The sequence below is a fragment of the Simochromis diagramma genome, unplaced genomic scaffold (genome assembly GCF_900408965.1).
Source record: "Simochromis diagramma unplaced genomic scaffold, fSimDia1.1 OVJJ01000663.1, whole genome shotgun sequence".
Classification (NCBI taxonomy): Eukaryota; Metazoa; Chordata; class Actinopteri; order Cichliformes; family Cichlidae; genus Simochromis; species Simochromis diagramma.
In genome coordinates, this window is record NW_024387049.1 from 119,088 (window position 1) to 136,281 (window position 17,194).

At 40.9% G+C, this 17,194-nt stretch overlaps 1 protein-coding gene across 5 annotated transcripts in view; it reads right to left on the reverse strand.

The window, feature by feature from the left end:
• Positions 1 to 1,142: 1,142 nt before the first annotated feature.
• Positions 1,143 to 17,194, reverse strand: part of ctnnd2b (catenin (cadherin-associated protein), delta 2b) — a 224,990-nt gene continuing 208,938 nt past the window's right edge. For 4 of the 5 annotated variants that reach the window (XM_040044969.1, XM_040044968.1, XM_040044970.1 and 1 more), the window contains 6 exons: positions 15,850 to 16,111; positions 13,187 to 13,280; positions 12,932 to 13,058; positions 7,840 to 7,968; positions 6,092 to 6,168; positions 1,143 to 3,839 (listed from right to left, as the gene is read on the reverse strand). In XM_040044969.1, the coding sequence (XP_039900903.1) occupies positions 3,576 to 3,839; positions 6,092 to 6,168; positions 7,840 to 7,968; positions 12,932 to 13,058; positions 13,187 to 13,280; positions 15,850 to 16,111 (953 nt within the window). In that variant the 3' untranslated portion in view covers positions 1,143 to 3,575. The remainder of the gene's footprint in view (positions 3,840 to 6,091; positions 6,169 to 7,839; positions 7,969 to 12,931; positions 13,059 to 13,186; positions 13,281 to 15,849; positions 16,112 to 17,194) is intronic. The other variant, XM_040044972.1, reaches the window with a different exon arrangement.

Consider the following 17,194-nt stretch of genomic DNA (forward strand, 5'->3'; position numbering starts at 1 on the left):
AGTCGGTAACTTTTGTATTTTCATTCTTCATTTGAACATAGTAATACATTTTAGTTGCCAATAACTTTATTGATTGGTTTGGATACATTTGTTCTATTTGTAAGCGCGCACATTTAGTTTACTTATGTATTCATACTACTTAATTTCTTTGCTTTCTGACTAACTTTTGTCTTTTTATTTCTTACCTGCCATCATCCCTGGGAGTTGCTGGAAAAAAGATGGTAGCCAGGGTTTGAAACCATTAAATACAAAGGAAGATAATTGGACCACACCACCACTTCCTGCTGAAGGGGGGAATGTGTGTTTTCTTTACTTTAAAAACAAAGTATTTGTATTTAATTAAATATTTGAGTTTAGGGTTTAATGGGGTTTTTGATTTTCTTCTTTAGTGTTTAGTTTATTAACAAACCAGATTGTACCGCATCGTTTGTGATTTATGATTGTGTTTTGTTTGTTACCCCTCATGTGTCACAATGGTCTGATCAGCCATTATATATACCCTTGTATGTCATTTCATGTTTAGGTCAATTATGTATGTTTGGGCAGTCATTTGGTTTGTTAAGGTTGCAGTCGTTGCCTGAGTTCAGGTTTGTTTCTTTGACCTCTTTTATGAGCTCAACATTTATTAGTCTTGTAAATATAATTTTTGGGGGTTAAATAAATGGAAACTATATTTTTCTAATAATTCCTGGGCTCCTCCTGTTTTTCAACTCGGTCCATCACAATAATATAATGAGTAAGACAAACATGGGAGAATAGCATAGCGTGCTATTGGATCACTGTGGTATTGTGTCACTTCCTGTTCTTGTTTTTCTGCAGGTTAATCTGTGCAGCTCATTCAATTACAAGCCTTTATCTCGACCAGTCGTGGCAGATGGCCGCCCCTCCCTGAGCCTGGTTCTGCTGGAGGCTTCTTCCTGTTAAAAGGGTTTTTTTCCTTCCCACTGCCACCGAGTGCTTGTTCACAGGGGGGTCATCTAATAGCTGGCTTTTTCTCTTTATATCACAGTCTTTACCTGCAATATGAATAAAACTGAATAGAATTGGAGAAAAGAGTCCTCAATTTTGCACCAGGAGTACTACTTCAGTCGTAAACAGCTTTGTTTTTGACACCAGAACAAACAAACTCTCAGAATCAGAGGTTCTTTGATGGTTCGTTTATATTTTTTGGAGCAGTTGCAGTCTGTTTGAGGCAATAGAAAGATTCACAATTTCTCTTTTTAAAACACGTTTGGTCTAGCAAAAAAAAGGTCACCGACGTTATATCTCCATACAGGTCTCATAGTAAGTTTTCTCTGCCTAAGGAACACAAGGACATACATAACGTTGTCAGTTTCCAGATGCTTACTAACAAAAATACAGCACGTCTGCTTTCCATCCAGTGTGTGTTTGTGGTGGTGGGGCTGCTGCATTACGAGTGGCTTTATCAAGCATTGGAAGATGACCTCTAGGACTTCTAAACAGCAGTGAGTAGGGAGAACCAGGGTCTGGTGTCACCTTTTGCAATTTAGCCTTCTTCACTTACAGAAAAAAACAGAAGAAAGAAAAGAAAAAAGATATTTCAGTTTGACAACAAAATGAGCATGCATTGACGGGTGCATGTTTTGGTATCTGAGACCAAATCATCTAAAAAGCAGAGGTGCACTGGTGACACACTCCAGTGCATCAGTGCAGCACGATGGGTGGAGTCTGAAAACATCTTGTGCACAGACAGAATACAGACGTGTCGGAAATACTTCTCACGGATGTAGCACCTTTGCTAGACTGCCTCAGTGACGACGTGGATCCCTGGGCCCTGGTCTACTCTACTCCACATAGCAACAACATTACTACACAAAGTCGACAATTTTAGTGTGCTGACCAGAAAATTAACTGTGAACAAAATTCCTACATGTAGCTGTTTTTTTTAAATTTTTTTTTTAAACAAGTCTTTTTTCCATAATGTTGCTGCTATAAGTGACATCCACATCTGCACATAAAAAGTATATATTTATATTTATATAATATATATCCGTACTCTATTAACAGTTGTTGTCTACCATGAAGTTAGAATTGCCAACCATCTCTCAGAAAAGTTTTTTCTTTTTTTGTACTTCAAACATGAATTAATTTACAACACAGAAATCAACTAATTTTGTACAGCTCTGGAGGAAGTGAGGCTCCACAGTCCCTCCGCGAGTTTCCTTTTTCTCTTCTTCTTCTTTTTTTTTTTCTTGTTACGTTTTTACTCGGGAGTTTCGGTGCAGTTCGACGGTTTTCATCCCAGTAAAACACAGTTTAGAAAAACCAAAGCATTTACAAAGTGGCATCGTTAGAATGGTGAGGATGTTCAGCTGAAAACCTTCAGCTCAACTTGGACCCTTGAATGCACCGTCAACACTCCCCTTTCAGCTGAGGGGAAGTATCCCTCGTTTGGCACGGTTATATACACGATGAACACAGGTCACTCAAAGGAGGGGGGTAAAAGCAGGGGAATGGTGTGGAGAAGATGTAATGCTAGCCTAAAAAAGCCCAAAAAACAACCTTTCTTTAGCAGTTCTGGCAGCTGTACTAACTGTAGGGCAGTGGAAAGGAGCACCGTGACCTTGCAATTCATATCCAGTGTTTCACATTAGCAACATCCATGATATGAGTTCTGAAAGTCTGTGTGTGTTTGGGTAAGGGGGCGTACTTGGTGAGGAGGTGAGTCGGAACCAGTGGCAAAAGGCCTGACATGACACAGAAAATAGTGCAATGTACAGTACGCAATGCATCTCCGTAAATGTACAGTGTACATCAAATACTATACAATCAGAATTAAAAAAGTAGAAACACAAAAAAAAGTGTTACAAATGACCAAAAGTCTTTCTTGCCCAGAGAATACGTCACGCTGAAGCCACAGACAGAAAGAAAAGTTTTGTGTGACAGACGTCCTATGTGTCCTACAGTTCTTGTGCTTCACTTTACTAAAACCCATGGATGCTATACCACATATTTACAGATTCCTCTTGGGGTATCTCTGACTCGCTGCAAAACATCTCATCCTCAAGTCCACCAATCCACGTTTATCTTTCATCGTCCTTCTTCATCGCAAAACCGTTTGCCAACTTTTGCTCTCCCACTTCCCTTTCATGTCCCGACTCTCTTCTCTCTCTCCGGGTTAGTCTCCGATTGACATTCTGTATCCAGAGGCCTACAAGAAGCGGGCGCTCTTTCTGTCTGGTGAACCTTCTCTACCACTTGTTGATCACAAACGAAACACAGAAAGAAAATGTGTCGGTCAGTTTGGTTGGTGGTGTGCATGCACATGCTTGGCCACTCCTCCATTTGCTTCTGGTCCTCTCCTTCCTCTCAGAGATGTCCCTGAAAGGAGTGAAATGTCTATCAAGCTTTCTGCCCGCGTCTCCTTTCATGCGCTCCATCCTCCCCCTTCATCATCCTGCTATCTATGATGCTACTCAGGAACTACAGGGGAGGATGGGGAGGGAGGAAGGGAACCTGTCCTTTCATCTTCTTTCACTCCACCTTTAAGCCACCCCCCCTTCACTTCCGGGTTTTCTTTTATCCGTACTCTCCTCCTCCTCCCTCATCTCCCCTTACACCCAGGAATCTGGTGAGGCTGGGTAGTGGCTGGTCTCGTAGTTGAGCTCGCTGTAGGGCCGTGAGGCTGAGTAGAAGTCTACATAGTTGCCGGTGGACTTGAGGCCCTGCAGGTGCATGTTAAGGTCACCCTGCGGGGGACGCCCTCCAGCATGAACCTGGTTCTCGTAGCAGGCCTGATCCTCGTAGTTGCTGCTGTCAGGTGGAGGAGGATTTTGGAAAGGGGGGTAGGGTTCTGATGGCAAGCCTTGAGAAGATACCTAGAAAGAAGGAGAGCACAATCATTACAAATGACCACTCATGATTGGTCCAAGTCACCAAGTGAGAGTGAGGGGAGTACTGGGAACCATGAGGTTTCTCATGTGACACTGCACATTGCTATAGAGTCGTCCACCATATTGGATGTGATACAATACAAAGCCTCCAAGCGATTGCTTTGGTTGCTAGCAGATGTCTACTACAAACTACTAGATGAGTAGCAGTAAAATCTGAAAAGGTGTGACACAAACAGGAAATGGAGATGTTCACCTTCAAGTTAAAAGCTGTGCCTTAGGGCTCACATTTCAAAAATTGGAACTTTAACTTTGAAGGCAAATTTCCAATTTGTGTTGCACTTTTTACAGTTTCACTCCAGCTCAGAGAGCAGCTGGCCAGTATTTATACACAAGTCCATCACTTCTATTCAAACTACCACCGCAACAATATGCTTGTGACCAAACCAACCACGAGGAGCTTTTTTTCCATAGCAACAGGTAGTTGACAGATGGTCATGCATCCGTCTTTAAGCGTTTGATTGGGACCCTGTTCACTTGATTCTACGTAGTCACTATTATTGTCAATGCCATGTCCAAATAAGGTAGCATCACATGGTTAGTGGTCACATGTCTGCAAAACCTCAATAAAACTGGGTTCTGACATTCCTTCATCAAAGTGGGTGATGGGTAGCGATTAGCTTTTACCGGCAACACCATCCAACCAAAGACTAGACTGTGAGAATAACTGGAATTCACGGGTGTATTGCCATAGTGCTTAAACAGCATTCTTTATAGGTTTACAGTGACCTTTTAGGACTTCATAGTGTCTTTATAGCATCACTATTAAAGGCTTTACGATTCAGTTTCACTGTGATATTTCCTATTCACCTAGAACTATACAGCAGATCTTCCTCTTAAAGGTGAGATGAGTCATAAAGAATTGAATAAAGCTGGCAGCGCAGCATGGAAATATTAATGCTTTCTAGTCTATCAGATGCTGAGTGTTGTGGGTTTTCAAACGTTTCCTCAGTGAACTCGGGGCATCTTAAACTATTGAGTTCAAATATCTAACCACTAACTGTCTTTGGTGTTTTTATTTTTTCCTCTCTCTTTACACTTTACTCTTTACATCTTATTTTTATTCACACCTGCTTCTTGTAGTGTTAGTAATTCATTTCATGAAGGAAGGAACCTTCTGAGTTTATAGTGGACATGTATAATGGCTAATTTACACTATGAAGCCCAAAAAATGGTAAAAATGGTAAATGGCCTGTATTTGTATAGCGCTTTACTAGTCCCTAAGGACCCCAAAGCGCTTCACACTACATTCAGTCATCCACCCATTCACGCACACATTCACACACTGGTGATGGCAAGCTACATTGTAGCCACAGCCACCCTGGGGCGCACTGACAGAGGGGAGGCTGCCGGACACTGGCGCCACCGGGCCCTCTGACCACCACCAGTAGGCAACGGGTGAAGTGTCTTGCCCAAGGACACAACGACCGAGACTGTCCAAGCCGGGCTCAAACCGGCAACCTTCCGATTACAAGGCGAACTCCCAACTCTTGAGCCACGATCGCCCCTGTAAAAATGACATAGATTTACCGCTGTGCCATCTTGTGCCAGTACAGAACGGGATTTCACTGGGTAGGGTGGTTGGTTGGTGATAAGAGATAGCATAAACAAATGTAAGTCTAAATAGTAACAATAACTCAGTGGAAAAAAAGTCCTCCACACTGTCTTCATTCATAAAAGCCTTACATTATTTTTCAGTTTCAGTGCAGCTGGCCAAACAACGAGAAACAACAGCAACAAACACTTACTGCTAAAGAGACAGAGTGACAATGGACGGTATATCCTTGCTTTTTCAACATAAAACTCATTTTTGCAGATAGGGGCAGTTCAAAGTGACCCCCTTATATTGCTTTTTAGTTTCAGTGCCCTTGTTTTCCACTGAGTTATCAATTGTGTCACTAGTTTGCTAACATAAACTAATGTAAGTCTATTAGCCGCAACCAGCCAACCAACCCAGTGATGATTACGCTAAACATGTTTTAAAAACGTTAAGCCGCACAGTGTTAAACCTATGTTAGTTTTTGAGAGCAGGGCTCCATGATGTAAATTAGCCTTTATATGTGCAGCGTTTTATGTCCCCTTTAATGCTGGTGTGTCAGCTAGAGGTAACAAGTCACCTTTAGCATGTACATGAAACCTGATTATGGAATGTGTTTCCTAAAGAAAGGGACTTGTCATACCTGATTATACTTCAGGTCATCAGTTGGGGACACATACGCTCCTCTGTGTAGTGTTGAAGACCCACCGGAGATTTGACCTGCAGACACAGTGAGGATGAGTTCATGCTCTAAATCGTTTACTCAGTTTTTATAATTAAAGTAATCAAATGGGAGTAGGCTGTCAGTGGTATCAGCTGGACACCTGCTGCATTAACATTAATGAAGAGGATGATGAATGGTGATTAAGGAGAGCTTGGATTTTTTTGTTTCCCATGTAACAACTGCTCTTGGTGTGAACTCTCTCCAAGGATAGACCGCATACAACAATGAAACCCTCGCTAAAACCCAGGATGTTGACAACAAGATTAAAGCTCTGTGCTGATGGTGATGTTGGAAGAAAAACGCTGTTGATAATGAAAAGTTCCTTATAAGATATGATGGTGCAACAGCCAATGGGAAGACTGGTGTTAGAGGCCAGAGGCCAGAATTGACTTAGCTCAATGGACCAGAGAGAAAACACAGACACAGCTTTCAGGTGTGCAAAGTGAGCAGACAGCAGAGGTCAGTGGTCTCAGATGCTAGTTGGGTAGTCATAAAAAGATTCATTGATAAGTGGCTGCTCATGTGAGTCTGCAGCGTCTCTAGGTTTCTCAGTCAAAGCCACCCTTCACCTGACACATCCAATTTCAAAGCACTAACATAGCACAGGTAGAAATACTAGCTTGAGGACTCATAAAGGGACTTCACTGACCAGTTGGTCATGTCACTGTGGCTACATCCATCTTTTATATACAGCCTATGCATATAATCAGGGGTGCACATAAGTGTGCACCCGCAGGTGTGCATTCGCTGTCAAAATAAAAGACGCACACCAGATAAGAAGTTGCAATGCGCGTTTGCGTACATATTAAAGGCAGTGTTTTTGTCCACTAGAGTGGGATTTTCACGGCATATTCTGCACCACATCTCTGTGCGTTCATCATTTGTTTGAAGCCAGCTCACCTCCTGCAATCACTTTTCTGAGAATACGTGCTTCTTTTGTGGTTCGGACTCCTTCTGACATTTCTTTGGAGGTGGAGGAACACCAAAGTAATTGCTTAAAGGAGCTTCTTTGACATCTTTAAGAGTTCTAAACAAATGTCTGTCCTCCTCCAGAAAATCTTATGTACGCAAACGCGCGTTGCAACTTCTTATCTGGTGTGCGTCTTTTATTTTGACAGCGAATGCACACCTGCGGACCACTTATGTGCATCCCTGCATATAAGAAGGTTTATGGTTGGAGTGGCTTAAAATGGAAAGATTTAGTCAAATTTATTGGTGTCTGTTTTTCCAGACAATTTTTATAGAGAAATTTGAAGCTGCTTCTAGCAGTCTGTTAGCTAACCAGCTAACTAACTAACCAGCATCTCTAAGACTCTCACACTAACTAGCTACATCTTGATTAAATGTATTTTGAGTCACCTGTGATGTTTTTGCACAATGTCAGCTTTAACACAATAACAACAACCTACTGAACAAAAAAGACATAACAAGTGTGATGTAATAAGCACTGACAGGTGGATTTATCTTTGGGCAAAGCTAAACTACAAAAATGAAAGTGGTTTTAATCTTTTCACTGCCATGATCTCTCTCGGGATAAAAATAAATAGTTTCCCATGAAACGATTCCTTTCATATCTTCATATCACGCTCCTTTATACTAAAACCATCACCTCTGCTGGAAACAGCTTTATGTGTGTTTGTGACAAATGTGCAGTTTGGAATTCCTACCCGCCATGGCGTCTTTCCGGGATGTGTGCTCGCCCTTGCTGCTATGGTAACTGGCATTGCCAGTTGACTCGTAGTCTGCCTTTCTCTCCTTCAATGCCATCATCTCCCTGGGGGACGCAGGAGCACTCGCTACATACACACACACACACACGTATGTTTAACATTAGATCAGTCAACACATTATCAATACAGATCAGGAAGAAACTACAAAAGGGAGGACAAGTGTTTGCAACACAGTCGAATCCTTTCAGAGCAACGTGGACTTGTTCAACACTCTGAGCTCTTGCATTTACCTGCCAATGAAAGCAGAGAAGTCTGTGGCTTCACTGTATGCATTACTTGCTCTAACCATCACTCTGGAATGAGTTAAAAACAGGGGTACTGGGAGCAGCTTTGACTGTGGCTCTGTGGGTTTGGACCATTTTCCACAAATCTTTAGCTTTTTGACCAGGCTGTGATTCAAAGAGGTAAATACTGAGTCATCCCTCCTCCCTATGTCGGCTTTAGTCTATCCTCTCTTTTCTTCTTCTTATCCTCTTGCTGCCTGACTGCAAGCCCCTCCTATATATTCTCACCATTTTAGACTCCCACTGGCTTATTAAGTTCTCTTGTTGTTGGTGACCTGAAAACCTTTTTGTACCCAACAGGCATCCTGGAAGTATCAGAAGAAATATAAACACCCACAGTCCGAAAAAAGAGAAGGGGATGATGGGATCAGTGACGGTGACAATAAGTTGGATCTGGTAAGCCATGTCGGCAATTGATTTGGTGCCATATGGTTTGCTCTGATCTACAAATCACATACAGCAGCCTCTCACATAGAAGCTGCTGGTTATGACTAGGGCGGGGTATCGTCACTGATTTCTAGAATCGATTCAATTCCGATTCACAAGGTCCCGAATCGATTCAATCCACGATTCGATTTAATTCGATTCGATTCGATTTGAATCTGGGAAATTTTGACAGTCAGAAATATTATAATTCAGATCAGTACATTTACATATTTTTGTATCTATTAAAAGGAAGCTGACACACGCAAGACTTTATCAAAGGTGTGAGCATCACAGCAGAGGCCTTTGTGTCAAAGTAGCTGAAGATAAAACACAGAAAAACATGAAGGTGATTTTCCTGGCCTGGGATTTTATAAAAATAATCTGCAGTACATCAAAAACGAAAGAAAACCATTAATCAACACATGAACATTACCTCTGAAGTTACAGGGGTTTTATTAGAGACACGGCTAAGCGTTTTGCATTTTGCTTAATTTTAAAAAGTTTAAATTTGTTCAATATTGAACGGCAGAAATTAGGTTTACTTTTCGGAAGTAAGTAAAAGGGAAAAAAAAACGTCGGCCGACAGCCTGTAAGCAACGGTAGACTTGTGCGTAACAAGCAAGCGAATAATGCAGAAAAGAGAGAGAGAGAGAGAGCTGTGCATGAAGTGTGATTTTTATCCTGAAAAGTCAGCAAAAGTCAGAGGGAATTCATGACGATGTTTATGTGAAGCGTAGTTTGGATCTTCTTTTGCTGCTGGTTCGGTCAATATTGTTTGGAGAGAGATAAAACTAACAGCCATATGATCAGCGCAAAAAAGGCGTAAACACACAGCGCGGACCCGCGGATCAGAATCAGCGAGCTGTCGGCTTTCAGCCCCAACCGTCAGCTGAGAAAGGCGACATCTCACTGATTCTGATCCGCGGGTCCGCCCTGTGTGTTTACGTCTTTCTGCAGAAGCCGTGTACCTGCTCTCATTTACTGTCTTAGCTGTTTGGTGGTTGTTGAAATTTTGTGATCTTTCACCTGAGATTCTGGCATTTCGGGCAAAATAAATTAATATTAAAAAATCGATTCAGGATTTTAATGAATCGATTTTACGTTATCCAAGCCAGAATCGATTTTAATCGATAAATCGATTATAAAAACCCACCCCTAGTTATGACGCCTGTTTGTGTTACTGTGCCTGTTTCTTTGCCTGTTATAATCCATTTAGTATTGATCTAGATGCTCATTACTGCTCTATTGGCACAACAAATCTGTTAGGTTTTGTATTGTTGATTGTCATTTATGCTTAGAAATATTTAACCATATATGCTTAGAGGTTTATAATCAATTGTGTCGTGACAGGATGTGTGATCTTTAGCAGGCTGCAAAGAGGTCGTACCTTGTTTTATTGTTTTACGGTAGGATTAACGTAGCTATGTCAGTTTTAGTCTAAGTGCTTTTTTACATATAGATGAACTGTTGGATTTTCCAGACCAGCAGGTTAAGGGAAGTCGTTTATGGGGCCACACTCTGACCCCCCACACACACACAAAGGCAAGGTACTCTTTGTGTGTATGTATACGTCGTATGTTAATGAACCTATGCATATTCATGTAACCTTAATAAAAGAGCAGTGTTACGGGGGAGCGGACGAGAGCAACTGGGGTCAAGCGAAGGAACGGCGTTTGTCCGGTTCTCTCCCGTGCACGAGAAACATGAAGAACTTTGCCTACTTCGTGTCTTGCTTGCTGTGTAATTATATTGTCTTCAACGTTCCAGCGAATAGGTTCAAGCTACAAACCTATCAAAATCCATTGTAATATCAGCATCTAAACACCCAATCATCGACTTTTATTGAAATGCATTTATTCCTATGGTTTTAAATACAAAGGAACTATTTCCTTTATGTGCATTTGAAAATGAAGAGTGAAATTAAAGAAAGGCTCAGTGGACAATCTGTGACTGCCTGCAAAATTTTACAAATGTGAAATGAGTCTTTATCATACTTATTTCTATTTTGCCGGTTTGTCAGCTGAAAGGCTCATAAATCCAGCCCTGGCTATTGTTTTTAAACGTAGATGGCTAATACGTGAAAAATGTTCAAATGCTCTTGCATGAAGTTGTTTGAAATTATTTTTGAATTATGCATTAGCTCACAGTTGGCAGCTGTAGCTGCCTGGCTCTGTGAATGACAATAGGACTATATTCTATATATTACAGGGTGGATTTCTATGAAACTTGGCAGTCAAGGTCATCATATAAACCTCACTGACTTTGTGATCACGGTCTCCATCAGCAGGTTCCCACTTTTGGCTTTCTGGGAAATCTTGCGAGACCTGATTGCCATTAAATTGGGCATTATATAAGAAACTTCTTAAAGGGTACATATTATCTTCATTTCCCCTCCTGTAAGAAACCTGTATTGTTCATTTAAGCTCATTAAATGCTAAAATATCATCTCATTTTTCATTTAAAATGTTTTGTCCCTGGCTGTGAGTAAAGGCTGTGCCCAAATTAGACTTGAAGGCAATATACTAATTGTGCATTTCTTGTGAACTGCTTTCACAGTTTTACATAAAAAAGTAATAAGGTGGTTTTAAATCAGCCAATACAAAATATATTTCCCGTTGAAAACAAAAACTCACAGTATCTCTAAACTTTAATTTATTTCTTGACATAATAAGATTTTTAAGCCACTGTCTGCCCAGCTCTGTTAATGGCATCCAGAATATTAATACAATGGGAAAATGACCCATGGGTACATCTGTGGTGGGAGGGGAAGTACTAAGTTTGAAAGTCCAACATGTCCAGTCCACTAGGACTAACTCACATCTACACAGTGGATGATAATTGAAACAACTGGTTAAAGGAGATTAAACAGATTTTATAACTGAACACCAATTTAAATGAGATCTTAATGACTGACTTTGTGATGCCTTTCTCCTCCATAAACAGCTTCACACATTTGGCTTTCTGTCAAATCTTGTGACACTGTTTCTATTAATTCCCATTAAATCGCTGGTGCAGACATTTAAAGACTATATGAGCAATTTAACGCTAAAAGCGCAACATAAATACATTGGGTGTTATTTTAAAATCATAATCACTGGAAATGGAGGAATTGAGGTTGCAGACGTGACATTGAGAGCTGTGAATATTGGCTGTGGTGATGATTCCTGCTGACCTACAGTTCCTTTAATTGCTCTTTGAGGCTGGCTCCAAATGATAGTTAATCCTCATAGACTGCCACATTATAGATGATATAAACATGTTTACAGCCAGATATGAAAAACTGCTTTAGTCATAGCAAATTTCACGCTTAATCTATAGGAAGGGTATTTTTTACTAATTGTACTATAAGCTTTAAAGCTGTGTATGAAGCATGTGGCCACTTTGGCAGGTTGAGTCTGATGCAGGCAGCTGCAGCTCAGCTTCACCTGCACTAATTAAAGCCATTAAACAGGATCTCCCAACAAGTGTTTTTGGTGTGCTGCCTTTTATAGTAACAGCTAGTCCACGAAGACTGTGCTCCAGTTGTGGAAAGTGACATTTTTGTACTTTATTTGTATGATGTGTGTGTCTGAGCGATGCATGTATATTATAACCAAACCTCCCAGCACTAATTATGCAACATTGGCCATAAAAAAGGAAAAAAAGAGCTAAGAGTGTTTTTGACTCCACTACTAAACACATCACTAATATATTCTCAAACACATCCACACTTCTGTGCACTTTAGGCACTTCTTGGATGAGATGAATTTAGTATCTTGTGAAAGGACACTTTGACAGCTGCCCCAGACAATCTATGCAAGCAGCAAACGGGCTTCACATGTTTTCAACCGCAATTCCACCACCCACGTAATTGCTGTCGCATTAATGTGAAAGCTAAGGCAGCACATGCACAGTGAGGAGATGCAAATGCATGTTATTAAGAGCATTATAATTTCTCAGTAAACAATTGATAGCTTAGATAAATAAGTAAATATGAGGCACTCCCATTTTACATTGTCACGGGATGAACTGTATCGATGAATGCTCTTCAAGGGTTGTGTGTCTTACACAACGTGATCACTGTCAAAGTGTCTCCATCAGCCCAGAAACACGGAGGCCTTGGAGATGCTCATTATTATTAGTCAAACCTTAACTTAACACAAGGGCGGGAAACTTTTTTAGTGCAAGGATTTTCCTTGACAGCGGAGTAATTTACCAGTGGTCACTGTAGTGTGAAGGTTGAAGCACAGTTGAGATAAATCGGAGCGCTGCTTGTTTGTACTGTACTGGTGGAAAGAGTGATGAATGGGAAGATGGGAGATGGGGATGTGTAGGCTCACCTGATCGATTGTTGGGCGAGGTCCGCACAGGAGAGATGGAGGGCGTACGAGAGGAAGAATAAGGTCGCTGTCTGTCTCTCTCTATCGTGGAGGAGGAGCCAACAAAATGGTACTGGGAATAGCCGTCCTGCGGGAGACCAAAGTGAAAGCAAATGAGGAGGAGAAGATTTGAGGCAGTGTTTAGTTACCTTGCAATGGTTTTACATGTAATTGCACAGATTCTGGATTTATATACCCAGAGTACAGAGGCTTTACCTTTTTATAGAGGCTGCGCAGGTCTCTGTATTGCCACATGCTGTTCAAGACTTGAGATGCAGCTTTCACCACTTTGGGACTATGTCTGGGAATTCAGCAGAGAGGAAAACAAAAAAACACAACGTAAAGCTCGACCGTCCTCTGCTCTGTTTGGGTAGACGCCGTTTTATAAAAACACCACAGTTCAGAATAAAAAAGAAAAAGACACAAAATGGAGACACTAAACGTGCATGTAAATCAGCATCTCATGCAGCCTTCGAGGAAAACGTCTTCTTCATCTTCTCTGATGTGCCACTTAAATGTTCGTAGGACAAATTGCATAATTGTTTTTCTGATTGATTTATTAGCCAATATTTCATTCTGTTTCCCCCAAGTGACTAATGACTGTGGGTTTAATTGGCTCATATGGCATTATCAGTGCGTAGGAAATGAAACTTTATTTCTTTGAGACATTTTGATAATGTTGTTGTTTTGGATTCTCAGATTGCAGGCTGTGTAATTTCAGCAACGCAAATAGGGAACACTGGAAAAATGTTCTTTGAGGAACAACACAACTGAACTGGTACCTGTAATTCTATCTAAATGTGAGTCTAATAATAAACACACTACTAATTCGTTTTAGCCTGTTATCTATCATGGAGAATTGAATGCCATGTTAGGATATAGACATAGACAAAACAGAAAAAGCACACAGCAGGTGCAACATTTTTTCTACATGACAAAAATTAGAAATGTATACGATATGCAGTTAGAACAAAAGTGAGCTAAAATTACAGCTGAAGTTATGCTACATCATATTATCTATATCCATATTCACTCGCTTTTATCTGTAATCTTTGTCTGCACTTTAGTCATTCCTCAGTGCCAAAATCTAATCATAACACAGCTGAGCTGCTGCTAAAACCAACTTAGCAGATGTCAGTAACTGTCATCTAGGAATTTTAACTTGGAGAACTCCCACTCTTTGAACTTCTGGTTTCCTAGGGACCGCTTTTAAATCATATATCTAATTGCATTAGGGATGTGCCTAACTATTTCACTAGATGTTTAAGCACTGCTTCCTCTCTTAGCTGGCAACAACTGATAAAAATAAGTCCCAAAAGGTTCTGTTCATCTGGATGTAGCGTTTTCAGTGGGAGAAACGTTCCGTCACTCATTCAAGTGACTTCTTCAGTCTCAGCTGACTGCAGGTTTCCCCAATCTTATAAACAGTACATTTTCACAATGACTGAAACTAAAAACCACTGAATGAACAATGGGCTGGGAGGTCAGTCTCTTGATCATTAATATGAAAATTCTGTACCATTCACAGAGTTGGGGAATGGCTGCAATCACAGCATTGTGAGATGGCGAAAGACGTACCGAAATGCAGATAAGTGATTAATGTTTCTCCCACTGAAAACGCTACGTCCACATGAACAAAATCAACCTTTTGGGATTTGCTTACCTGGATGATTAAGCATGCATCAAGACAGATAAAAATAAGATTTAATTCATTGCTGATTTTAAGATATTATGCAACCAATAGCCACTACGCACAGCTTCAGCCTTAGAAAATGAGACAAGAACATCAACGAGCAAATTCTTAAAAAAGCTTGTTGCACTTTTTCAAGTTTTGCTAACGCTTGACTATTTGTTAGCGAGTATTTGTAGACAGTAAGACAAAAAGCAGACACACAGACCAGCAGACTTCTTTAGTATTTTGAAAGAGAAAATGAAGAGCTGTATACTATTCTGCAACACAGTCTGCACAGGCCAGTGGCATGGAATGAAGGTTGCTAATGCTAACAAATCTAACAATAGCTATAATGCAAACAATGGGGCGATCGTGGCTCAAGAGTTAGGAGTTCGCCTTGTAATTGGACTGTCAGTGCGCCCCAGGGTGGCTGTGGCTACAATGTAGCTTGCCATCACCAGTGTGTGAATGGGTGGATGACTGGATATGTAAAGCGCTTTGGGGTCCTTAGGGACTATTAAAAGCGCTATATAAATACCATTTTACCATTTACCAAATCTGTGTAAATGCAATGAATGAATACCTTTAAATTAAATAATTTGTATTGCTTTAGTGCACAGTACTGTAATATAACAAACAAAAGCCTCACATAGAGCAAAGTAGTTACTACAGCACAAGCTGCAAGCACTGTAAGATGTGGACGGTAAATATGTTTCGTTGTAGCAAGTTAAACAAGTTAAAATTATACTCCTTGCTCTGCGCCTCTGTGTTCTCTCTCTTTATAGACTGTCCAATAAAAACAATGTAGGTGTGTGGGTAAACAGACTATGCAGGGAGCGCACAGGGTACAGACTGGCCAAACTTTAGCTGGATCTTATTTTCTGTTGCTTTGACTGGTGACTCACAGCACTAAGAAAAACAATCACACAGCCTCTGTAAACCTTCTCTCCTGTCTCAGCTCTGAGCCCCTTCACACCAATACACATCTATATTCCTACTCCTTTCTTATCCTTTTGATCAGTCCACCTGTTCGCATCTTGTGATTTAAAATGTGATCAGCGTATAAAAAACTATAAGACGATACAAAGTGTTGGTGCTTCCTCACAACCTTGACTAGTTAGATCATTTCTACCGTTTTTATCGTCACCTCCGCATCCTTTTAGTTTACCCCCTCATCAACATGGCATCGTCTTCCCATTCGGCTTACTTGTCTCCCTTGCTGCGGGCGATGCCAATGAGCTTCTCGATGCCGCCAGCGTCCCTCAGGGCTTTGGTGTTCTCCATGTTCTTGGTGATGACCTCATGCAGCGCGCAGCAGATAGCCGTGATGGTGTCATCCGACATGGTCTTCCCCACCAGCCCGCTGTTGCTGTTGGTGCCACCCCCTCCGCCTCCTCCCCCACCACTGCTGTTGTTGTTGTTGCTGCCTCCAGGCAAACGGTGCACCAGGTCCCTCATGGCATATTTACCTTTGGTGGGTAAGAGTGACAGGGAGAGTTCGGGTGAGGTGAATAATATATGAAGAAGATACAAAAAAATGTAGGAATGGGAGCGAAACAAACATTTTGTGGAGCTTCTGTGTGGAGTTTGTGTGTTCTTTGTGTGCTTGTGTGGATTTTCTCCAGGTACTCTGACTTCCTCCCACAGTCCAAAAACCTGCATTTTAGGTTAACTGATGATTCTACACTGTCTTTCTCTGTTAGCCCATTATTAGCTGAGATGAGCTCCAGTTCCCCAACAATAGGTGTTATGGATGGGTTGACTTAGGGAGTAATTAAAAATAAACTGACTTATGCCAGGCCTTGAATTGATCAAAACTTTACTTTTTATATGCAAGTTTGTAACCAAATAGTTAGCCAGTTACTGCCAGCCAGCCCTCTTCCTGCTAAAACTGGGTTTAAATCCTGCACTTAGTCAGAAGCAGGTATGGGGCCAGCTCTGTCCAGCTTCTAACAATGCAACGAACTTACAATATTGTTGTGTTGACTTTACAAAGTAAAGACTTTCACACAGGAGGGACAGAAAGCCTATAACTTATTAAGAGGATTCAATTCAATTTGTTGAAGTTGCACAGCTCCTTCACCTTAACCAATTCCTCCACAAGATCAACAATCCTGATGCTCTGCACTAAACTAATGTTGAAACTGCTTTCTTTGCTTTGCTTACATCAGAGCTGCTTTTATTTTTGCTATCAAGGTAGAATGCTCAAAGTTTTTGTCTCGACTGTACAAGTCTAACAATTTTCTTATTTCATTGTTTCTGAAATCACCTGTACCTGCTGCATATTAAAAAAAAATCAGCAAGACGATGCCTACTCCTAGGCAAAATACCTGCTTTGAGTGCATTCACATGAAGACACAAAGGTGTAACCAATGTAAAGGCCATTCTAAAGACTGGTTTTAATAAAGCAGTTAATATTAGGTTTGGTAAAGAAAACCAGACCCTGGTCCAGCATGCACATTACACAAGTTTGATGTGGAAAAGGGAAACAGTAGAAGACATTTGCATCTAAAAAATAAATGTAGTATTAATATGTATTCTGTTCTTCTAAC